This window comes from Manis javanica, chromosome 12, assembly GCF_040802235.1.
Source record: "Manis javanica isolate MJ-LG chromosome 12, MJ_LKY, whole genome shotgun sequence".
Lineage (NCBI taxonomy): Eukaryota > Metazoa > Chordata > Mammalia > Pholidota > Manidae > Manis > Manis javanica.
Genome location: NC_133167.1, coordinates 100868687 through 100895124, shown reverse-complemented (window position 1 = coordinate 100895124; position 26438 = coordinate 100868687). Strand labels below are relative to the sequence as shown.

Below are 26438 nucleotides of genomic sequence, written 5' to 3'. Positions count from 1 at the left end.
AGTTCAGGGAAAAAAAAGTTTTTGGAGTAAAGAAGTGTGAAAATTAATTATTACTGAATATAAAGCTTTTAAAAGGATATATTAACCAACTAGCCAAGGGAATATAGTATCCAATAACATGTTATTTTTTAAAAATGTGATTCAGTAACAGATTCTAATGTATAATGTTCCTAATTTTATTTTCTTTCTTCACAAATCAGGTGAAAGTTTCTTATTTGATTTTCACAGGTATCACTGAGAAAGGACTATTTAAGTAGACCAAATGGATTGGGGGATTGATCCATGGTTGTTTAATTATTTTCTGTATTGATCTAAACTTCCTCTATAGCAAGCTCATCTTTATTTGAAGAGCAAATGTTATTGTGCACTAAGATTTACTTTAAAAAATCAGCCTCATAAGTTCAGCCATAAGGACAAATTTCTCTGTACAATCTTTTTTCCTTCTTCACCAACTTAGTTTTCTTTTTATTGTGGTAAAATAAAAATTTACCATTGTAACTATTTTTAAGCATACAGGTCAGTGTTTAGTACATTCACAGCCTGAACCACTGCCACCAACCATCTCCACCCTTTTCTCTACTTAGTGCTTTGCTCTTAACAGTTTCACCTCTGCCCTTCTGAGGTTCCATTGTCAGTGTTCCTGAACAATTCCAGAAAAGGATAGATGATGGAAAGCAAGTCATAATATTCAGAGGAGAAGCTATTCAGAAAAGGGAGAGAAGGGAGGTATTACAAAAGATAAACTGAGGTTGGAGATAAATGGCAGAGGTGCAGAACACACGAAGAAGTAGATAGACCAACTAAAAGAATGGCGTGCCAGCTATTCTTTTTGCAATGAAATGCCTTTCCTCAGTTTTTAGCCTTCAAAGGCCAGAGAAGACTCAACTCCTTCAGTGAAGCCTTACCCAAATAGAGTAGCTCTCTCTGCTAAGCTGAGAATTATGATTTAAACATAGTCTTTCCATAACAATCTACAGTCTGATTCTTTCTGTAGGTGTAAAAGCTGTGTAACATTCAGGTGGCAAAATCCCTAGGATTCTATGTTCTTTACCTACAGCTTATAACTGCTATGAGCTATGTAAGACACTAGAAGTTCTTTAAGAAAAAAATGTAAAATACTGCCCTGCCATGTAATTTATAACTTAGCTGGGAAGATAATATTATTTGCATGTGTAAGATATTTGTAACCGAGTAAGAAATTTCCTATGAGTCATATCATCAATGTATTTTTACTAGGCAGAGCAACATTTGCTGTTATGCTGTTTTAACTGATTATCCCATTAACTATTCACTGAGCTGTATACGGTAGAAAGGACAGGAAACTTGGTGTTTACAGTTAACTACTAATTTTACTTTTTAGCTGGTAGAAGTCCCTATTTTTTAGATAAACGTCTAGTATCGTAAATTATTTATCTGATTGGGTGTGTGTTTTTCTTTTTTAAATTTTAAGAAAATTGCAATGTTCATCAGATGTAAAGCATATAAAGTAACATCAAAATCAACTTTGAAATAATTTGACAATAAGGCAAAAAATAAACCCACTCTGTAGTCCTGAAATGTCACTTATCACATTTACATGGCAGAAACATGGGAAAATGAAAGGGAAATGACTTGGCTCAGTTATCAAAGCACATGGAACCAACAGCAGTTATCAGTCTGTGTATCATGAATATAACAAGCTAAACAAAAGCTAAAGAAATGATTTCAGATAGAAATAGCTCTTGCTTTTAGAAACAGTATCAAAATATGAAGTACTGATTACAGCATAAAATCCAAATCAAAAGTATATACATTTTAATCTAGTTATCAATTTAGAACTCCTGGGTAAAATTTAAAAATGACAGTTCAAAATGGTTTAACACATGTAATAGAGTGATTAAAAAAATGTAAGCTATCTAGTCAGAAAGACCTGGCTTTAAATCCTGACTGCCATTGATTATGTGAACTTGGCCAAATGACTTGATAGGGGTATTAACAATGAAATAAACTCAAAGAATTAGCTTTGAGTACTAAGTGAAATATTGCATATGAAGCACTCAGAATAGTGCCTGGAATATAGTAAGGAGTCATTAAATGTTAATGGTATCATTAATATTGTTTTGCATTATTTTCCAGTTGTTTTGACATGCAATGGTATTATCTTTTTAAGCTAAGTTATATATTACACGACACAGGACAGGATTTTGTATTTTTTCTCTTATTTCTTCCAGTGTCTTATATAGCTCACAGCAGACTTAAAATAAGAACTCTGAAGGACATTAGGAGTAACAAGTCTTTGTGTCCCTTTCAGTCTCATTTTCTCCTCTATGACAATACTATGTCACATAAGGTTGCTATGAAAATTAAATGACCTAAAATTTGTAAAATACTATCCACTATGTAATTGCTTGTTAAATAAATAAAACAGGCTCCAGAGCCATGTGGGGAAGTAAAAACAAAGGTAGGCCCAAATGTTTATGACATACAGTAATTTGAAATTTTCAGAAATCATCAGTGAATCCTGTAATTGCTATAATGATGTGCAGAAAGTTATCATGTAACTCACTGCCCACCAACATAATTTCAATGTGTGTTGTTAGCTACTCCTTGCCATATGCATGGTAACCCTCCTGAAGGGTTTAAGACTACTGTTTTTTGTAAATGTACCACCTCAGCTCCCAGTTATTATGAACGGAATTTTATGAAGAAAATAATGCAGATTTTTAACAGTTCCCATATATATATTCCTCAGAACATCAGAATGTAACTACATGATTTTTAATAATGTTTTTCATACAGTCAAGTAGCGGTTAACGAAATCTTACCTCTTTGAGAAAATATTTAGCCTTTACAATAAATGATATATACATAATTTTAACTTTCAAGGATAAAGTGAAACAGATTTAGCTAATGACTAAATGTTTCATAGAAGATATATATATTATCTGCCCCTAGGACACCATTTCCTGTACTACTGTAGTGATTTAACATATCAGGTTAAATAAATAATGGAGCTTTCAGTATTTTCACTTAATGTTCCCTTAAAATATTGCTTTATGTATAAATACATATTGTACCTTCCAGGCTTACAGCTCATCATGCCACACATATCTTTATCTACTTTGATATAATTATGTTTGAAAATTTGGCAGTATTTGGGTTTCCTGTAAGTTGGACTTACAAATCAGTACGAATGCATTTTCTTTGACGACTAAGAAACTTGTTACTTACCAAATTTTCTCTTTCAATCCTTTGTTGTTCCCTCTGTCTGTTGAGAGCAGTATGATATAACTTAGGGGGATGACCCATCGATCTTCTGGGAACCGAACTTTTGCTTCCTGATTTTTCAGCCTGTTTTGACAATTCTTTCAAAAGCCTCTGATTTTCCTGATCAATCTGCCGCACCTCCTCTCTTGTAAAAGAGTAATTTTTCCTTGGCACTACTGAAGGCTGATCAAAATGATGTTTTTGTGGTCCCTTTTTATCTAATTGCAGAAAAGCTACAGAGATGAACAAAAAAAGGAAAAATGGCTAAACAAAGCACAATATGATGGTCCATAATGATGCTTTAACTTTTAAAAATGGACACTATATCAATTCATGAAAAGGTATGTATGAAATAATGTTAAACCTCTCACTGAGTATACCAATACAACACTTAATTTAGACAATTTTTTTAGTTGGCATACTTCAAAAAATAAAATGTACTCAGCAATGACTGATGGAAACAATGGCTAAAAAATTGCAAAACAAACCCAGAATATTCGGACTTTCAACTTAAACTAAAAATATTTTAACACAAAAGATTTTTGGTCTTAATATTGACATTTAAGCAAATACTTCTATAAAAGTGAAACATTGTATTCTTGACTAAACGTAAGTCAAAAATGAAAATATTATATAAAAGTTTTTAACCAATAAAGATATTTTGCATACTATGATTATCAAATGAAATTTCTGTCAACATTCTTAATTCCTAAATTTCTTTATGGTAACAATTTTCAGTAAGTCACAGTAATTACTAAACATTTGTTGGGAGCTTCTTAAAAATATTAAGCCTGATCACTGTTTCAGCTTAAGTCTGTACTAAATGTAAGTACATTATATCAGATTAACAGACTGGCACATTTAATTTGTTTTTTTACAGTATTTTTTAAATAACCATGTTTTGTTTTTAATTGAGTAACTATGTTCTTTTACTTATCTAGCATTTTATACTGTTAAAAGAATAGTGCTGTAAGGGAAAGAGGCATTTTTAATCCCCATTTAAAAATGTGACTGGTGCAAAAAAGTTAAATCATTTGAGTAATGTAACAGAAACTGTTAAAAAGACTACCTCCCTATGTTCAAACATTAGACTATGAAAGATTACAGAAACTTAAAAAACAAAGACTAACAGTGGCTTCCTGAAAGGGAAAATGAGGAAATTAATGGTTGGTAATTTGCTGGAAACCATACCTACTTAATGACAAAACCTCAATGAGAACACATTTAGAAAGATATACATGTGCTACACATAATTAAATTATCTTGCTCTCAAGAAATACCTATTTAGTAGAATTTAATAAAGTTTCTAGATTGATTTTGCCATATACAAAAGGCTTTAATAAAAAGTAAATTTCAAGGTGGAGCCAAGATGGTGGCATGAGTAGGGCAGCAGCAATCTCCTCCCAAAACCACATATATTTTATGAAAATATAACAAAGACAACTCTTCCTAGAATAGAGACCAGAGGACACAGGACAACATCCAGACCACATCCACACCTGCGAGAACACAGAGCATCGCGAAGGGGGTAAGATACAAGCCCCAGCCCAGCAGGACCCGAGTGCCCCTCCCCCCAGCTCCTGGCAGGAGGAGAGGAGTCGGAGCAGGAGGGAGAAGGAGCCCAGGACTGCTGAACACCCAGCCCCAGCCACCCGCACCAGAGTGCAGACACAGTGCATGTGTGGGGTCCTGGATACTAGGGAAACAGGGCAGCAAGACCGGTGAGTGGGTCCCTGAGGCCGACGCCCTAGGACAAAGAAAAGCGAGTGGCTTTTTTTTTTAAATTATATATTTAAAAAAAAATTTTTTTTTTGGTACTTTCTGGAAGTCTTAAAGGGACAGGGACCCCAAACCGGATGGAAGCGTCCCAGGACACTTAGTCCAGAGGCAGGGAATCTGGGGATCTCTGGGCACTCTAACCCCCTGGGCAGCAGGGAGCACAGAGGCCCCTCACGGAGATAAATAGCCTCCCGGCCGCTCTCCCTCCAATGGGGCTCCACCATTTTGGAGCACCAGCCCGAGGCAGGCCACACCCAGAGCAACAGCGGAGATAAACTCCATAGCAGCCAGGCAGGAATCAGAGGCCCTGTCTGCGCACAGCTGCCCAGCACAAGCCACTAGAGGTGGCTGTTCTCCCAGGAGAGGAAGGCCACAAACTAACAAGTAGGGAAGTTCTTCCAGCCATCACTTGTCCCAGCTCTGCAAACTATTTCTATCACCATGAAAAGGCAAAATTACAGGCAAACCAAGATCACAGAGACAACACCTGAGAAGGAGACAGACCTAACCAGTCTTCCTGAAAAAGAATTCAAAATAAAAATCATAAACATGCTGATGGAGATGCAGAGAAATATGCAACAGCTAAGGGATGAAATACGGAGGGAGATCACAGATGCCAGGAAGGAGATTACAGAAGTGAAACAAACTCTGGAAGGATTTATAAGCAGAATGGATAAGATGCAAGAGGCCATTGATGGAATAGAAACCAGAGAACAGGAACGCATAGAAGCTGACATAGAGAGAGATAAAAGGATCTCCGGAAATGAAACAATATTAAGAGAATTGTGTGACCAATCCAAACGGAACAATATCCGTATTATAGGGGTACCAGAAGAAGAAGAGAGAGAAAAAGGGATAGAAGGCGTCTTTGAAGAAATAATTGCTGAAAACTTCCCCAAACTGGGGGAGGAAATAATCGAACAGACCACGGAAATACACAGAACTCCCAACAGAAAGGACCCAAGGAGGACAACACCAAGACACATAATAATTAAAATGGCAAAGATCAAGGACAAGGAAAGAGTTTTAAAGGCAGCTAGAGAGAAAAAGGTCACCTATAAAGGAAACCCATCAGGCTATCATCAGACTTCTCGACAGAAATCTTACAGGCCAGAAGAGAATGGCATGATATATTTAATGCAATGAAACAGAAGGGCCTTGAACCAAGGATACTGTATCCAGCACAATTATCATTTAAATATGATGGAGGGATTAAACAATTCCCAGACAAGCAAAAGTTGAGGGAATTTACCTCCCACAAACCACTTCGACCGGGCATCTTACAGGGACTGCTCTAGATGGGAGCACTCCTAAAAAGAGCACAGAACAAAACACACAACATATGAAGAATGGAGGAGGAGGAATAAGAAGGGAGAGAAGAAAAGAATCTCCAGACAGTGTATATAACAGCTCAATAGCGAGCTAAGTTTGGCAGTAAGATACTAAAGAGGCTAACCTTGAACCTTTGGTAACCACGAATTTAAAGCCTTCAATGGCAATAACTACATATCTCTCAATAGTCACCCTAAATGTAAATGGACTTAATGCACCAATCAAAAGACACAGAGTAAAAGAATGGATAAAAAAGCAAGACCCATCTATATGCTGCTTACAAGAAACTCACCTTAAACCCAAAGACAAGCATAGACTAAAAGCCAAGGGATGGAAAAACATATTTCAGGCAAACAACAGTGAGAAGAAAGCAGGGGTTGCAGTACTAATATCAGACAAAATAGACTTCAAAACAAAGTAACAAGAGATACAGAAGGACACTACATAATGATAAAGGGCTCAGTCCAACAAGAGGATATAACCATTCTAAATAAATATGCACCCAACACAGGAGCACCAGCATTTGTGAAACAAATACTAACAGAACTAAAGAGGGAAACAGACTGCAATGCATTCATCCAACAAACCACTCACCCCAAAGGATAGATCCACCGGGCAGAAAATAAGTAAGGACACACAGGCACTGAACAACACACTAGAACAGATGGACCTAATAGACATCTATAGAACTCTACATCCAAAAGCAACAGGATATACATTCTTCTCAAGTGCACATGGAACATTCTCCAGAATAGACCACATACTAGCTCACAAAAAGAGCCTCAGTAAATTCCAAAATACTGAAATTCTACCAACCAATTTTTCAGACCACAAAGGTATAAAACTAGAAATAAATTCTACAAAGAAAACAAAAAGGCTCACAAACACATGGAGGCTTAACAACATGCTCCTAAATAATCAATGGATCAACGAACAAATTAAAATAGAGATCAAGGAATATATGGAAACAAATGACAACAACAACACAAAGCCCCAACTTCTATAGGATGCAGCGAAAGCAGTCTCTAAGAGGAAAGTATATAGCGATCCAGGCACACTTGAAGAAGGAAGAACAATCCCAAATGAATAGTCTAACATCACAATTATCGAAACTGGAAAAAGAAGAACAAATGAGGCCTAAGGTCAGCAGAAGGAGGGACATAATAAAGATCATAGAAGAAATAAACAAAACTGAGAAGAATAAAACAATAGCAAGAATCAACGAAACCAAGAGCTGGTTCTTTGAGAAAATAAACAAAATAGATAAGCCTCTAGCCAAACTTATTAAGAGAAAAAGAGAATCAACACAAATCAACATAATCAGAAATGAGAATGGAAAAATCATGACAGACCCCACAGGAATACAAAGAATTATTAAAGACTACTATGAAAACCTATATGCCAACAAGCTGGAAAACCTAGAAGAAATGGAAAACTTCCTAGAAAAATACAACCTTCCAAGACTGACCAAGGAAGAAACACAAAAGTTAAAGAAACCAATTATGAGCAAAGAAGTTGAAACGGTAATCAAAAAACTACCCAAGAACAAAACCCCCGGACCGGACAGATTTACCTTGGAATTTTATCAGACACACAGAGAAGACATAATACCCATTCTCCTTAAAGTGTTCCAAAAAATAGAAGAGGAGGGAATACTCCCAAACTCATTCTATGAAGCCAACATCACCCTAATACCAAAACCAGGCAAAGACCCCACCAAAAAAGAAAATTACAGACCAATACCCCTGATGAACATAGATGAAAAAATACTCAATAAAATATTAGCAAACTGAATTCAACAATATATCAAAAGGATCATACACCATGACCAAGTGGGATTCATCCCAGGGATGCAAGGATGGTACAACATTCGAAAATCCACCATCATCATCCACCACATCAACAAAAAGAAAGACAAAAACCACACGATCATCTCCATAGATGCTGAAAAAGCATTTGACAAAATTCAACATCCATTCATGATAAAAACTCTCATCAAAATGGGAATAGAGGGCAAGTACCTCAACATAATAAAGGCCATATATGATAAACCCACAGCCAGCATTATACTGAACAGCGAGAAGCTGAAAGCATTTCCTCTGAGATCGGGAACCAGACAGGGATGCCCACTCCCCCCACTGTTATTTAACATAGTACTGGAGGTCCTAGCCACGGCAATCAGACAAAACAAAGAAATACAAGGAATCCAGATTGGTAAAGAAGAAGTTAAGCTGTCACTATTTGCAGATGATATGATACTGTACATAAAAAACCCTAAAGACTCCACTCCAAAACTACCAGATCTGATATCGGAATACAGCAAAGTTTTAGGATACAAAATTAACACACAGAAATCTGTGGCTTTCCTATACACTAACAATGAACCAACAGAAAGAGAAATCAGGAAAAGAACTCCATTCACAATTGCATCAAAAAAAATAAAATACTTAGGAATAAACCTAACCAAATAAGTGAAAGACCTATACCCTGAAAACTACAAGTCACTCTTAAGAGACATTAAAGGGGACACTAACAATGGAAACTCATCCCATGCTCGTGGCTAGGAAGAATTAATATCATCAAAATGGCCATCCTGCCCAAAGCAATATACAGATTTGATGCAATCCCTATCAAATTACCAGCAACATTCTTCAATGAACTGGAACCAACAGTTCAAAAATTCATATGGAAACACCAAAGACCCCGAATAGCCAAAGCAATCCTGAGAAAGAAGAATAAAATAGGGGGGAATCTCACTCCCCAACTTCAGCTCTACTACAAAGCCATGGTAATCAAGACAATTTGGTACTGGCACAAGAACAGAGCCACAGACCAGTGGAACAGATTAGAGACTCCAGACATTAACCCAAACATATATGGTGAATTAGTATTTGATAAAGGAGCCATGGACATACACTGGCGAAACGACAGTCTCTTCAACAGATGGTGCTGGCAAAATTGGACAGCTACATGTAGGAGAATGAAACTGGACCATTGTCTAACCCCACACAGAAAAGTAAATTCAAAATGGATCAAAGACCTGAATGTAAGTCGTGAAACCATAAAACTCTTAGAAAAAAACATAGGCAAAAACCTCTTAGACATAAACATGAGTGACCTCTTCTTGAACATATCTCCCCAGGCAAGGAAAACAACAGCAAAAATGAACAAGTGGGACTGTATTAAGCTGCAAAGCTTCTGTACAGCAAAAGACACCATCAATAGAAAAAGGTACCCTACAGTATGGGAGAATTTACTTGTAACTGACAGATCCGATAAAGGCTTGATGTCCAAAATACATAAAGAGCTCACAAAAACAAAAAACAAATAATCCAATTAAAAAATGGGCAGAGGAACTGAACAGTTCTTCAAAAAAAAGAAATACAGATGGCCAACAGACACATGAAAAGATGCTCCACATCGCTAATTATCAGAGAAATGCAAATTAAAACCACAATGAGGTATCACTTCACACCAGTAAGGATGGCTGCCATCCAAAAGACAAACAACAGATGTTGGCGAGGTTGTGGAGAAAGGGGAACCCTCCTACACTGCTGGTGGGAATGTAAATTAGTTCAACCATTGTGGAAAGCAGTATGGAGGTTCCTCAAAACGCTCAAAATAGACTTACCATTTGACCCAGGAATTCCACTCCTAGGAATTTACCTAAAAGAATGCAGCACTCAAGTTTGAAAAAGACAGATGCACCCCTATGTTTATCGCAGCACTATTTACAATAGCCAAGAATTGGAAGCAACTTAAGTGTCCATCAGTAGATGAATGGATAAAGAAAATGTGGTACATATACACAATGGAATATTACTCAGCCATAAGAAGAAAACAAATCCTACCATTTGCAACAACATGGATGGAGCTAGAGGGTATTATGCTCAGTGAAATAAGCCAAGCAGAGAAAGAGAAATACCAAATGATTTCACTCATCTGTGGAGTATAAGAAGAAAGGAAAAACTGAAGGAACAAAACAGCAGCAGAATCACAGAACCCAAGAATGGACTAACAGGTACCAAAGGGAAAGGGACTGGGGAGGATGGGTGGTTAGGGAGGGATAAGGGGAGGGAAGAAGAAAGGGGATATTATGATTAGCATGCATAATGGGGGGGGAGAAAGGGGAGGGCTGTATAACACAGAGAAGAGAAGTAGTGATTCTACAACATTTTGCTATGCTGATGGACAGTGACTGTAAAGGGGTTTGTGCGGGGGGGACCAGGTATAGGGGAGAGCCAAGTAAACATAATATTCTTCATGTAATTGTAGATTAATGATAAAAAAAAAAAAAAGAAAGAAAAGGAAGATTACTCCCTGATAGGATAAAACTAACTGTAATCAACGATTAATGCATGCTTTAAATATCCTTAATTTTGATCATTGAAAGGGTGTCAGATGATCAGCTATGGAAATACATTTTTCTGGTAATATTCCTTTCTCTTAAAAAAAAAAAGCAGTTCCTGTGTGATCTCCAGTAAGTTCTTCACAATGATATGAAGGGCATATCAAAGTGTGGGCAAAGGGTTTGTTTGTGTTTATACAGAGGATCAAAGCCTAATTTGGCTACCCAGAAAACGAATTAAGATATGATATGAAGAAGAACTTCCAACATCAACATTCTCTGGAAGAGTCATTCCAGAAGATAATCATCAAAAAACTTCAACAAAGATCCTGGCGCTATTGCAGTTGTAGCTACATTCATCCCACCGGTTCCTGGACTTGCCATTGGAATGAAGAAGGAGATATCTAAGCTGGCCTGTGCATACAGTAAAACAACAAATTTGACTGGATCTATACTGCTTGAACTCAACCAAGAATTAGGAGAAGTGCAAGTTGCAGCGCTCCAAAATCTTGCGACTATAGACTATATACTGTTAAAAGAACATATGGGATGGGAACAGTTCCCAGGAATGGATTGTTTTAATTTGTCTGATTTTTCTCAAACTATTCAAATTCAGTTAGACAATATCCATCATATCAGTGATAAGTTTTCACAAATGCCTACGGTGCCTAACTGGTTTTCTTGGTTTCACTGGAGATGGCTGGTAATTGTAGGTCTGCTTTGGTTATGCAGCTGTATTCCTATAATATTAATGTGTGTATGCCATTTAATTAGTAGTTTAAAACCTATACATGCTTATGTTACTCTACAAGAAGATATGTCAAAGAAATAATCAATCTTCCCATGTTTTCTTCCATCTGCTACTTCTATAGCTTTTCTTCTTCCTTCCTAATTACAACCCTTAAGTAGAATTCGTGCCTCATATCGAAATTACCGAGTATCATAATTCTTCCAAGTGGTAAAGATACCTCAAGACAAATGCTGGGCATAGAAGCCACAGGGCATAAATCTGCAAAGAAGTAAAAAGCTAACCTTTTCACACAATATTGCTTCTCTCTCACTTACCAACTTTACATTTCCCTGTATGGCCCCGAAAGATGACTGGTTAGCCAGAGATGGGCAAGATTCCTCAAGGGAGTTACAACCTAAGACAGGCACAGTCGCAGGGGGGCCATCAGGTGAGAAATTGGGGATCAACAGAGGTGAGGCTTAGAACCTCACCCCCCCGTTTTGAGAAAACATCTGTGGATGTTTTGTTGCCCCTGTCTAGCTTGGATTAATAGTCTATAGGCACACACCTGATCATCTACATTTGCCCTCTTACAGCACTAAACTATGTTTTCTACCTTTATCTTGCATCTCCCTACCACATCAGCATTTTATTAATAATAGTAAGAATAATAATAAGGGAGAAATGTGGGATTCACATATAAATCAAGTATAAAAATCAAATGAATATTCATATTTGACCTGATTGTTTATAGTTCATAATGCGTGATCAAAACCAAAAGTTTCTGTGATGACTGCCCTTGCACTGTGCACCATGTAAGAACTTACTCACTATGTAAGAATTCGTTCACAATGTAAGAACTTGTTCATTATGCTTCAGAAGATTGGAGACTGTTGAGAATTAGGCTTGGGGTTGATTAATGATTGTGCATTGAGTCCCCTATACAGAATTTTATTGTTGTTAACAACCATTTGATCAATAAATATGAGAGATGCCCTCTCAAAAAAAAAAAAAAAAGTAAATTTCAAAGGGAATAAAAAGTGAGCTATTTTCCTAATGACACTGAAAAAAATTTTTTAAGTAAAATAATGCAGTAGCAAAAATAATAAAATAGAGTAAGTTCAAACTTCATTTTTAAAAACAGCATTCTTAACTATCCCTGCTGGAAAACATATACATGGAAAGCTCATATGCAGACTCTATGTGTCACTATTACATTTTTCTAAACTTTTCTGTTTCAGTATTAGGAAACCTCAAATGTATGAGCCATTGTTTTTCTAATTAAGATAGAAGAAAAAATTTAACTTGACTAAACTTTCTAGGATACAAATATATTTAAATATGTAAACTCACACATTAATGAAATAATGCTTTTCTTTAATTTTCTTAAACAATTTCGTTCAAACTCCTTATGGCAGTTCAGTATCATATCCATCATCAATCACTACAGCTACTTCTAGAGTCATCTTAACACCATTTACTGTATCAGTTTCACCTAAGCATAGACAGCATTTTTAAAATTTATGTGTAATGCTGTCACTGGAAATTTTATCCCAGTGTCTTTCGTACAGTCAAGTAGCGGATAACCAAGCCACATTAAGTCCTTATTCATATTTATTCTTAAAAAAATAAAATCCAGCCTGTAGGCATATTCATGATCTCTTTTTTAAAAAATGGCATTTGCTTTTTAAACTTAAAAAACAAAAACACCCCAACACTTGTAATTGAGAGACCACAATTTAAGAAATAACTAAAGTTACAAAATTTGTCTTCTTTGTGAACAATGTGTCAGAAGAGAAATACTGTGACATTCTTGCTGTCTCCTTCCGTTGAAACTGGACAGAGTAATAGTAATAAAAAAATTGATACCAGGTATTAGGGTACCACTTGTAACAAAAAACTAAAATACATGGCATTAGCCTTGTATTGGAAAGAGGGAATGCAAATCAATGTGCAGTCAGAGGTTGTACTCAAAGAGGTTTAACATGTAAGTCATCTGATGTTCTTCCCATTAAGAGGGAGGGTCTATGTCTCTCCTCTTAAATCTGGGAAGGTTTATAACCACTAAAACCAATAGGATATGGAAGAAATGATGCTATGTGACTTTTGAACTAAGTCATAAAAGGCAATGAAGTTTCTGCTTTCTTTCCTAGAACCCTGTGTTCGGAACCCTGAGCCATGGTATAAAAAGTCCAACCACACTGAGGCTGCTGCATGTGAAGAAGCCAGGACACATGGAGAAGCCACATATGGGCCCTCTGCTCAGCAGTCCTGGTCTTCAAGTCATCCCAAGCCCAGACACCTATCATGTAAGTAAACCAGCACTCAGATGACACCAGGACCCAGCTGGCAGGTCACCCCTGACTTTGAGTCTCTCCATACCCTAAGTGTTGGGGTAATTTGTTATGTAGCAATAGTCATTTGATATTTTATCACTTTAAAAAAAGTCTGTGATGTACATTTGATTTTTAAAAAAGGTACTGTTTGAGAGACAAAATACCTGTGGACCAAGTACAGCCCACAAGTAGGCAGTGTTAATGCTTTTTTGGTGGGGATGGGGGCGTGTCTAATCATCTATCAATCTTCTATAGTGATTATGGCTTTGTCAATTTCATTGTCTAGTTCTGTTTAGCTTTTATCACACATTTCAAATCAATTACTTACATTTTTGGTATATTTGGTCAGTTTATTAATGTGAAACACTGTTCTTCATCCCTTTTAATGCCTTTCACATCTCGAATTTTATTTTGTATACTGATAGGATAGATACGTCTGTTTCTCCTTGCTAATATCTGCCTAGCCTATCTTTTTCAAGCCTTTATCTCCATTCTTCCTATATTATTTTAAATACCTCTTTAGGTTTTGTTTAAAAATTTTAATTCCGTCTGATAGTATCTTCTGTTAAGTTAAAATCAGCCATTATTTGATCTCTTTTCTTATAATTTTTTTCTATTGCTCTTTTATTATTTCTTCCTTTTTCCTATTTTTTTAGTTTTTGGGAGACTGATTATGCTATACTTTTTACTGTCTCATAGACTACAAATCATATATTTTAATTTATTTCTTACAGAATAGAAGTTCTTAAACTTTCTGATCTCAAGATGCTTTTTATATACTTAAATACTTGAGGATTATTGAGGACCCCAAAGAATGTTTATGTGGGTTACAGCTATCAGTATTTTACATTCTAGAAATTAAAAAGTGAAAAATTAAAGATATCAATTTTTCTGAAAATAACAATAAACCAATCATTTGTTAATATCACATTTTTAAAAACAAAATAACCAGAAGAGTGGCAAAGTTAACATTTGTGCAAATCTTTTAATGCCTGCCTTAATAGATGACAGCGGGAGTCTCATATCTGATTCTGCATTCTTTCTCTTATGCTGTCACTCTCGTGTATCCCCTGGAAAACTCCACTATAGACACATAAGAGGGGAGTATAAAAAGCAAATCATGCCTTAGTTTTATCAGTAAAAAAAGTTCTAACCTTGCAGATCCCGCCTAAAATCACTGAGCTTGCTCTTTTAAGTGTTTCAAGTATTACAGTCTTCATCTGTGAGTCTGGTGCCTCTGTTGATTTTAGCTTTTCTCAAATGTTTGGTAATACTTGGTAGCATGTTGAGGGAATCTGAGATTTCCTGCTTGCCTATCTGTATCCTCTTTGTTGCCGACTGCCAGTAAAGGGGTAAAACGAGCTGCCTGGGATAATGGGCTAGTACTAACAGGCATCCCCTTCTGCAACAGGGTCTTTATCTTCCCCTGAATAAGGCCCTTCACTTCACTGCTCCTATATTGGTATCAGTTTAGTACCAAGTTTAACCAGCTTCTCTGCTCATCAATGCTTCCTTAATTCTATTTCTTTCTCTTATATTAGTTTTTCTTCTCAGTATACATCTTGTAATGTGGTATCTAATTATTTCACACAGAATCTAGTGGTAAAATTAGAGAAACATTTCTAAAACATTTGTATTTTACCCTCCAGGTTCTTCCTAACCTGACCTTTTACCTATAGATAGTATGAAACATACCTTCAAATCTGGTCATGCCATAGCCAATGCCTAAACTTTTGTTTACTTCATTTTTTAATGCCGTCTCTATCCATTCACCAATTTACAACTCAAGCCCAAAGAACTAATTCCAACCACACTCTTTCAACATTTACAGAGCAAAGGCAGGCTTGGGGTGGGAGTGGGAAGTCCCCCATTATCCACCTAACCAAGCTAAAGGCGGCTGAATATTCAGAAACTCTACTAAATTTTTAAGGCCTATTTTAAAGTCATATGTCTGAAAATGCTGGACTACACTGCTCTTCCCTTTAGTATTTCTCACAGAACCCCAGAACTCTGAATTTAGAAGGTAACTTAGAAACCAGTGTCAATTACTTCATCCTACAAATGAAGAAAGTGGGGCACAGAATAGTTACCACTTGTCTATGTTTATGTGGATAACACCCTCAAGCCTAAAATTTTCTGATTCTACTTTCAAAATATCTTCACCTTACTTGGTAAGTATCCAAGTTCAACACTGTTTAATTATTTCATGGCCTGTAAGTCTGACACTTGATTTTATATTCCTTTACTAACCTGTTTCATAGGCTTAATATTCTGTGGTTCCAATTACAAAATTAAATTTATTAACAAAAGTTATTTTAAGCCAAAAAATTATATTAACATTGTCAGCTCTACAGGCCTTACTCACCATCTGAACTCTTGCCCAATATTGTTTGTAATAGCATGCAAATTTTTTTACTCAAAATTCACTATTTGAATCAGTAAACTGTTGTATCTTTGTAGCTAAGTTAGTGAAAATGTTTAGACTGAGATGATGTAGAATATGCTGTTTCTACCTCAGCTGTTCTTTGACAAGCAGCATCTTAATAGAATCATATCTTGTGCTTGTAATTTTTAAGATGTCTTATGCATTGTCACTATTGTCCTCCTCATATAAGTGAGTTATCTTCCAGAGAAGTAGAAAAGACTGAAGAAATTAGATGACCCAAAAAGTCCTAGAAAAGTACATCTAACAGAAGTAAAGTTGAAAATGATAAAGCATATTGAGAAATGAGTGCTGAAAAGTCATAGCCTGACCAAGCACATCACCATCTCACCATGTCCACGGTTTAGTTATATTGGGAGAAATAAAGAAAACTTTCGAAAATACTCTTGGATCTGAAAAGCTTTACTGGTTAAACTGAGCATGCATAATTTTGAAATGCTAAAGAAATACCTTAGTGTTTAAAATACTTTATTATTATAAATAATCTTTGGTGGAGTGTTTTATTAGTGAGTCTGGTAACAGATGTACTAACTGGCAAAAATGCCACCTTTGTTCCTGTGCATCAAAAAGACCTGTGCACCACTTACTAGCAGGTCACAGAGATCAGGGCTTCCTACTATGCAGCAGTATGAACAATGCTTTCCTTCTACATTTTTAGCTTAGCTTCCTTGTTGAAACAGTATTTCAGTGCTTCAGTTACATTTGGGAAAGCTGTTCAGGGATTTTGGGTGGGTATATTATTTTCCCCATTTAAAACTTAAAAACATACAGGCTTTTTATACGCAACAAAGTCCCAGCTTTGTATTAGATAAGAATAGTAAGGGATACTTGTACTTATTTGCAGTGGAACCAAATAGAATTTTAGTGTCTTGATATTCAAACTATGGTTCCTGGATCAGCAGCATTGGTATCACCACCAGGCTGGCTAAAAATGTAGCTCCATGGATTCTTCTCCAGATTTACAGAACGAGAATCTGCATTTTAACAGGCTCCCCAAGTGATCAGTATGTGTGTTAAAATTTAAGAAGCTCCAACCTAGTGGATAAAGTTGGTTGTCTAATTAGCATGTATTCTTACTATCCTCCTTCCTTCTCAACATATTGCTGATTTTTTTTATTCATAATAGTTGTATACAGAAGCTGATATAAGAGTCTAACTACTTTCTATTGCTGGTATTAAGAGATTAGCAAAATTACTAATTTCTTTGAAATAGTTGTTTCATAAAACATGTTACTTATGTTAATACATAATGGGCTTATTATCACTATTCTTTAGTGTACCAATAAGTATTTTTAAAATTCCTGATTTCATTTCTAATATGGTAAAGATTTATAGATAAAGCTCACAAAAATGACAGCTTTGTGGGGTTCTCAGTAATTCTTAAACAGTGTAAATGGTTTTGGTCCTATGCCAAAAAATTCGCAACCTGTGGTGCTAGAGCACTAGGGGTAGTGATGGAAATCAGGAAAAGATGAAGATCGATGCAGTCCTCAACTTGATGAACCATCAGCTGCTGAACCATCAGCCTGATGGACCACACAATCCATCTTATGGACTGGAAAGTGGCTGTAAGAATTTTTAAAGAGTGAGAAAGTGAATGGCTTGACAAAGAATTTTAATTTTCCCCAGAAAACATTAAATATTTTGATGATTATAATGCAGAAGGAGGCACAGACTTATTCTAAGTATTTCAGATGGGAAATCTAAGAATGGGTAACTTACAAAATCAAATTTCAGTGAAACATATGAAATATATTACCTAATCATTAGAGCTATGCAAAAAACAAGAATCTTCCGCACAGATCCTTCTGTTGACAAATGCTGTCTATTATGTGCCAACACCTGCAAGATTTGGGGATTCTAGCACAGAATAAGATCATGTCCTCCTATTGCTTACACTCCAGAGGGACAGGTGACCAAACTAGGTCTGGTAAGTATTCTGATGGAAGGCAATAGGCTTTTGTGACAGAAAAGCAAGGGTAGGAATGTGAAACTAGTATAAATAGCATGTTCATAAAAAAGTATCTCTGAGGTGACAGATAAAAGCTGAAACCTAAGGAACAGAAGCAGACTATGCCAAGAAAAAGGTTGACAGCAAGTAGAAAAGCCCCATAAATGCAAAATATTCTGAGAACAGTAAGGAAGCAATGTTACTGGAGCAAGGTAGTAAGAGATTTCTTTAAAAAAGGACATTCTCATTAACTTTAACAGCATAACAGACCAAGTGCACCAAAATCCCTATGGCAGAGCCTAGGGCTGAATATTTGTTTCAATAGTTAACAGTTGTTTTTCTTTTTTTCCAGGTGACGCTAATGTACTACCTAGAATGAGAACCATTACTTGGTTTGTTAAGTTATGAAAAGGAATTTGGATTTTATTTTTAATATGAGTAAGCCCACTGAAGAGTTAAGAAGGAAGCTAGTAGGACTAATTTACTTTTTAAAAAAATCTGGTTGTTGAGTAAGAAGCAGAAAGGCAAGAATAGAAAACTACTCAACCCTGAAAGTTTTAAGAGACTGAATGAGCATTTATCAGGAAAGATACATCAAGTGGAGGCTTAACCACTAGATGGTGATAACTAATGCCAAGAATATGATTTTTTCAAACACTGAACAATCAATAGGTACAACCAGAGCAAAGGGAAAAGAAAACCTACTAAAGAGGGAAGATTCATAGGATAAAATGCTCTAAAATACACTTCATCAATCTGAATATGAGAATTATTTGATTAAATAAGGGATGTACTTATTCCCTTAGACTGCCACCATATGTGAATTATCAGCTAAAGTATCTTCCAACTAACATTTCAAAGACAGAGAATCTTATTTATAACTTTAAAATGTTACCTTTAATTGACCTAAAACTTAACCTGCAAGCCTAATATTTTTATAGTTATTATATTAGCTAGTGCAAAGATCAAAGTCTGAAGTGGTTTTATTTCACCTGGAGTATAATGTTGCTTTCAAAATAAACAATGGATGATAATAAACTGATACAGAAATACAGCAATAGAAATCATTCTAATTAAAAAATATTTGTATCTTATAGCAACTAAAACTTCAATTATGCTATTTCATCAGCTTGGTGATTATTTTCAAGTAATGGTCTTTATTTAGCTTTTAACTTAAAATCTGAATTAGCTCCCTTCAGTTTATTGTGAGTTCTTTTCATTTGTCAGTATTCATGCCACTTTTCCTGATATGAAAATAACAGGTCAGATTACTTTAACCTTGGTACTCTTGCCTTTCTTAAAGAAGAAAGTGACATATACCTTAAGCCCCTGTCTCTATCCGATGTGGGAAACATCTGGCTCCATTTCTCTCACTTATCGTAACTCTGGTCCCCTGGCATTTTGAGTTTGTAAGGTACTAAAATGTTATCATTGTGAAGTATAGGTGATACTTGAACACACAGGTCTGAACTGCTGAAGTCCACTTACATGTGAATTTTTTTCAATAAATATACTGGGATTTTTTTTTGAATATCTGTGACAATTTGAAAAACATTTTCTCTAGCTTTATTTATAGAAGAGAGAAGATAGTACCTAATAGACAAACAAAATGTGTTAATCAACCATTTTATGTTATTGACAGGTCTTCCAGTCAATAATAGGTTATTAGTAGTTAAATTTGAGGGAATCAAAAGTTGAATGTGGATTTTTGACTGCACTGGGGGAGGTGTCAAGCCCAAGCCCTTCACTGTTTAAGGTCTGCTATAGTTTCTAGTCCTAGTTGATTAGCTTTGCAGTATTATATAGAATGATATTTTAGGTATGCTTTATGGTAAAATGGAAAATTTGTGAGGTTACTGTAGTATCCTAAACGTTATCATATGTACTACAAAAATGAATGCAAATTCACAGTACTTAGTCATTAATTTCAATATACCATTAAGTTTAACACACAATTTTAAAACAGAAAATTACCTTTCAAAAGATGATTCAAATCCATTGTGTCGTGTAAGACTTTTTGGTTGTACTTGTGGTCTGAAGTGGAATCTAACACTGAAGGTTTTGAGATGAGATTGGGCATGTGTTTTTCTTTACCTTTTTCGGCTGATTTCAAAGATTTTGACTCATTTTTTAAAACCTCAACAGTTCCATATACTTCTTGACTCACATTTTCTTGTGTTTTAACTTTTACTTTTTGATTAATTGAGGTACCCAGTTCAAAAGACTGAATAGGGCTGATGTCTGGAGTCGATAAAGGAGTGACATCTGTCACAGTATCTTCAGATTCCTCTGTGTAGACACCGACTTTTGGTTTACCACTTGTAGGCTGTGTTTCTGTTGATTTTATGCCTGGTTTATATTTCTGTTTTGGTGACACATGGGTTACAACAGAGAGGCGTTTCTTGAATGATGGAGATGAATCAGATATACAGTTGTCAGACTCTGCATCTGAACAATCTGTACCTGAAACTGAAGATGAGAAGGACAAAGAGAAAGAGGTGGAAGAGGAACTCCTTTTGGAATACTTTTTACTTATGTTTTTTCTAAAATTATTAGATGGTTTACTTGACTTGGACCGAACATGCTTTTTCCCATCATCACTGCTTTCCTCTCCACCTGTATAGTAATCATCTTCACCCTCTTTTATAATTTTGGGAATTCTGTTTGGAATGGGCAAGTGTATGTGCATTTTATATCCTGTTGTAACATCACATAATTTTTCTGATCTTGAAGAAGTGGTTGATGATAAGGAATTTCTGGTTTGTGTATTACGATTTTCTACAGCATGCTCTTCTGGAGAGATTTTCTCTTTTATTTCATCTCTTTTCTCTGTAAGTTCACTTTCCTTTCTTTGCATTCCAAATTTCAAATTTACATTTTCCATATCTTCATCTGTTCTCTCCTCAGCGCCACTATTTTGCTTGTCAAAAATGGAGTTACTTTCACATTTCTTTGCTTCTTCAAAGTCACTATCAAAGAAAGAATGGTCCACTTCACCTTCCGATATATCTGCGAACGGATCCATGATGGCAAAAATATACCTGGAAAAGATGAAAGTGCAGCCATCAGACAAATAGTAATTTCCAAATACATTTTTATACAGTAATTGCACATCTCAAACTGAGAAGTTTGCATAATATATAAAGAGAAGCATGACAAAAAAACACACCAAAAGCAAAAATTTATTTAAGTGATAATGAGGCTACAGGGATAGTAACAAATTGTACCAGTGATTAGAAAAATAAATCTAACACTTCAGTTCACAAGAAAATAATAACAGATGATGAAGGCAGGCATATCTCAAACATGTATATCTAGGTGAACCCTAAGGAAAATCTGCCTTCTATAAATTAAGTAGAGTTTAGAATAAGAAAGGATGGTGTTAAAATCTCAGATCATCAGCTAAGTCAGCCTAAACACATATTATTTTAGTGTAAGTAGTTCAGTGTAGATTGACAAACTTCCCTGTTTCAGTGCTTGTCTTTGTCCTCCTCTGCTTTTTCACCATAGTTACTCAGCAAGAAGCAGGAGATGAATCCTATTAGAAGTAAATCTCCCCCATCCCTTCTTAAAGAACAAAAACTCTAAGGCACATATACAGTCTCTCTCTCATTCTATACACACACACACACACACACGCACATGTAAGCTCGAGGTCAAACTTCTGAATATTTAATCACATACTGGGACATAACCACGTATAGAAAATGACAGGGAGAAGTATATATGTCTGTGTTAAAAGGAAGTCTAGGTAAAAGTCTTATTTCACAGGCTGTCTAAAATGGAAAAATTACAACATATTATTTAGACACATGCAGTTAAGTATTAGAAGAAATGGATAAAAATGTTAAAAGTAGTTGCCTATAGCATGGTACAGAGACTAATTTTGGTTATAGAGTTTAAATTATAAGTTGACCTATAAATTTATATATGTACAACTATGATAAAAATTAAAAATGATTTAAAAATATTTTAATACTTCACACAGTTGAAATCAAATTAGAAACCTTGGTATGTAGTAATACCCTTTAAAAAATACTTTTATCACATTAGTCCGTGCAGCAGTGTCATACTATTGTAATATGTCTATTGCAAGTTTGAATTTAGAGTTTGACCTCTAATACTATTCTCTACTAAACAAACAAACAAACAAAAACCCAGGACTCCTTGGAAGGCAGCTGATTCTAGATGCTATTTCTAGTGATAAAGAAAAACAAAAGCCTAAAGTATTTTACTGTTGTCAGAAGCACAATATTCAAATATGCCTGGGTAGTGGTAATAAAACAAAGGATCCAGTTTAAAGGGGCTCAACTGCTCCAGCTGGAAAATGTAGCTCTGAAAAACAAAAAACACAAAACAGACTTAAAAATGAAAAAAACTAATTCTGTGAAAGCTGTTTGTCCAAATGATACTCAAAAAGGACAAATAATATAAGCCATGTTAAAGAAAAGTATGTATGTATGTATAAATAGCAAACAATCTAATTATGGGCTCACTATATTCAAATTATGATTAATTCCCTTACACCAAATCAAACAATAAAAGATTATATAAAATATCTTTCTGAATCAGCCATGATATTCAGCAGCCTTCATTTAAGTGACTGCAACCTATAAAAACAAGTACAGATAAGGTTTAAAAATCAAACTTGTAAATACTAATACAATAGGTTAATGTTAGATTAAGGTATGTGTCTTTTATCTTTTATCTTTCTGCTTTTAAGGTTTTGAAGAATTTGATTCTGACTACTAAACTTATAAAAATTTAACTCTTTGTAATCAACTTTTAAATGCTTCAGGGAATCTAATTAAATCAGTAAGTTTAGACCTGAAAGGTTTATTTAAAAATGTCTAAGTGCATAGTAAGATTTCCCTTATTAGCTCTCTAGGTTGTGCCTTGTCAGGTGTTTGAGGTACTTATGAAAATTAAATATACTAAAATTGAAACCGTGCTGTGTGAATTTGCAAATGGCTTCCAACGTTCAGGGAGGCTTAAGCTAAGTGAAAATTTAAGCAAAGTAAATTAAGTTTTTAAATTCTAACACATTAGATTTAAACTTAAATAAGATGTATAAGGTTTAAGAAAAATAAGATTATAAAACTTAGATCTAATACTAACTACAAGACATCTTATTTCCCACAGCACAAATTAATGCCCTTTTTACATTTTAAAATTAACAGAAGGAAACCTCTTCCCAAAATCCTCAAAAGAAAGATATCTAACAATGTTTTAGATATATTTATCCACATTGAAATTAGCCTATTCTCTCAATTTATTTATAAAAAAAACTAAAACTTGTCTCTTTTAAAGGCATTTGGCTATTAATTTTCAGTCACAAAAAAGCCATAAACCTTCTGAATTAGTACATTCATTTCTGGAATCTTGCTCTAATAATGTAATACTAAAAAGATGGAATGGTATCCATTACAGCATTATTTGTAATACTGAAAGAACCTGAAATGAGGAATACTATAATTCCATTAAAATAATATTTTAAATCAGTGGTCAGCAAATACTGTGTACAGGTCACGTCTGGCCTGCATTTGTTTTTGTAAATAGTTTTATTGGAACACAGCCTTGCTCCTAGGGTTAGGTATGGTGTCTGACAGCTGTCACACAACTGCAGAGTTGAGTAGTTGTGACAGAAATTGTATGGCCCACAAAGCCTAAGACATTTACCTACTGACCCTTTACTGAAAAAGCTTGTGGACCCTATTTAGGTGCTACATCAGCATGAAAAATGCAGAATACAAAATTGTTATCCATACTGGATTAATACAATCTATACATTTAAACAAAAACAGGGGGAAAGGGCAAAAATTAGGAGTTTACCTGTTAGAAGAAAAACTAACAATCCTATGCATTTTTGTATTAGTGTTATCATAATGATATCCTGTAATAAATTAAGGAAGTAACTGATGATTGGGAGTCTGCACAGTGAAAAAGAATGAACTGAGTCACATACACCAGCTCAAACTTGGCTCTGCCACTTCCCAGTTGTGTGTTCCTGGGAGCGTGCACAAGGATGTTCATCATAGCACTGTTTGTAATGGCGATGAGTTAGAAAAAACTCAATGTCTAGTAAGAAATTGGGTAAGCAAAATGTCAAAAAGGATGAACTAGACTGACAAAAATAATGTTAATAAAAGAGCAGAAATAAATGAACAATTACACGAAACTTAAAACATACACAATACTAAATTCTTCCTGGGCACAAACATATAAAGTTATACAGCATGGACTGGAAAGGAATACATTAATATCTAAGAGTATGAACCTGTGAAGGAGGAGGAAATGAGGCTGTGTAAGTGGATGAAGGGGGAAAATACAGAATCTGGCAGAGCCTTTGATCATGAGTCATCACAAACTTAAAGAGTATGACTGATCATTATCCCAATTCTGCTCAACTGGGTTCAAAAAGAAAGACAACAAATCAAAACCAGCCAGTGAAAAGTAGGTAGTTCTTATAAACAGTCATTAAATTCCCCTTTAGTTACTCCTCTTCGTAAGGTAATATACCCTTTAATCCAAAATGTCAAGGGCTGGAATAAAAAGAGTTGTGGTTATTTTTCCTCTTTCTCACTTTGTTAGGGTTAAGAATACCATAGTGGTTAAAAAAATTTTTTTAGTAAGTTTCTTCAAATTCTAGAAGCACATGGTTTCATAACATAACACATGGAAAAAATTCTCCCAGCCAGTTTTAAAAACAAATATTTAAAAAATAATCATCCCATCAGTCAAGTTCCACCCCTCAGAAAAATCTGTTTACATTTTTAAGGAAATAAAATTACTAACATAACTAAGTCTCAACTTGTATTAGTGTTGTTGTTATTCTATTCTACTACTACCATGTAAAAATATACTGAGTAGATAAAAAGTTTTAAAAAGTATGCATAAAAATGTACTTGTGTGTCAGCCTTGTTCTAAGTGCATAAGTATTAACTCATGTAATCTTTACAACTTTAAGATGTTCTATCATTCCCATTTTACAACGAAGACAATGAAGCAGAGCAAGAAATTCTCAAAGTCCCACAGCTAGTTAAATGGTACAGTCAGGATTCTAAAGCAGGCATGCTCATATTATTAATCACTGTTCTATTTTGCTTCAAAATACAGTCCTTCCATTAAGTCTAGGAACTGAGACCTTTTTTTTTAACCTTTTAAACACACTGTTGTGACATCTATGATTTATTTGATGGTAAACCATGGGCAAGATAATAAGATCCTTTTATTTTATTGGGATTTTTGCAGGAAAATGGAATCTGTTTAGCAATATGGCTAAGGAATAGTTTTTTGCAAAGGAAGGAGCACCTGTACAGGTAAAATTGGATACACATACCAGTATTTGCCACACATTTTGGTGGATTTATTTGCCATATAGCAGTTTTCCTCTAACAAATTCAGAATAGGTCTCCCTGGCACCACAAATTAAACCAGTACCCTTAGGTAAATTAAGAAGTGCTAACCTAAGTAACCAGAATTTAAAACTCTGAATTAACCTGTGACTCTATCTCAATCTGAACTGGTGACTTTTACACCCCCTTTCCAAATGGAGTAGTGATTTCCAAAGATATTTCTGCTAAGGAGGGTAATAATTCTGGAAGTCACTGAACTTGAAGTTTCCAGCATGCCTCCTCTTTTGGTATGTGGCATCTCTGCTGGTGATCCCTGAACACCTTCAAGGAGAGTTCCTGATGATGGGCATGGCACAGAATCAATGTGAGGGCTAATACCCTACCCCTACCCTCAGGTTTCCCAACAGACCTGAAAGGAAAAGATCTTACCCCCTTACATTAGGAAATGAGAAACTGAGGCCTAGCAAATACTAATGACTTGACCAATTTAAAGCATCAGTTTTTACAAGTATGCCTCTTAATGGCTTCAAGCTTTATAAAACTTGTAAATAAAAGAAAATGAGATGGATAGTTTAAAAATAAAGTTTCAAAAGGTTCTGCATAAATGGAAAAGCACCTAACATTCATAAAGATTTTATTATGTGCCAAGCACTGTTCTAAGCACCTTTTCATCAATCAACTCATTTGAGTTTGAGGTTAGAAGTGAGAAAACTGAGGCACAGAATGGTTAACTGACATGCTCAAGATGACACAGTCAGAAAGCAGTAGAGTCAGGATCTGAATCCAAGGAGTCTGGCCAGAGTCACCACTCTTTATGATTATGCTTTACTGAAAAAAAGCAGAGGAAAATTAATAAGCCGAATACTTAGTAAGAAGGGATATTCTGAGACAGCCAAACAACAACACACTAACAGTGCA

At 35.3% G+C, this 26438-nt stretch overlaps 1 protein-coding gene and 1 long non-coding RNA gene across 3 annotated transcripts in view; one reads left to right on the top strand and one right to left on the bottom strand.

Annotated features, from left to right (window-relative positions):
* Positions 1–26438, bottom strand: part of CFAP97 (cilia and flagella associated protein 97) — a 41807-nt gene that overhangs the window by 4884 nt on the left and 10485 nt on the right. For both annotated transcript variants that reach the window (XM_036996630.2, XM_017681115.3), the window contains exons 2-3: positions 20140–21206; positions 3211–3479 (exon numbers count right to left, since the gene is read on the bottom strand). In XM_036996630.2, the coding sequence (XP_036852525.2) occupies positions 3211–3479; positions 20140–21190 (1320 nt within the window). In that variant the 5' untranslated portion in view covers positions 21191–21206. The remainder of the gene's footprint in view (positions 1–3210; positions 3480–20139; positions 21207–26438) is intronic.
* Positions 3473–20133, top strand: LOC140845239 (uncharacterized). The gene is made up of 3 exons (XR_012124027.1): positions 3473–3587; positions 4700–4774; positions 13589–20133. It is a non-coding gene; the product is annotated as an uncharacterized lncRNA (long non-coding RNA).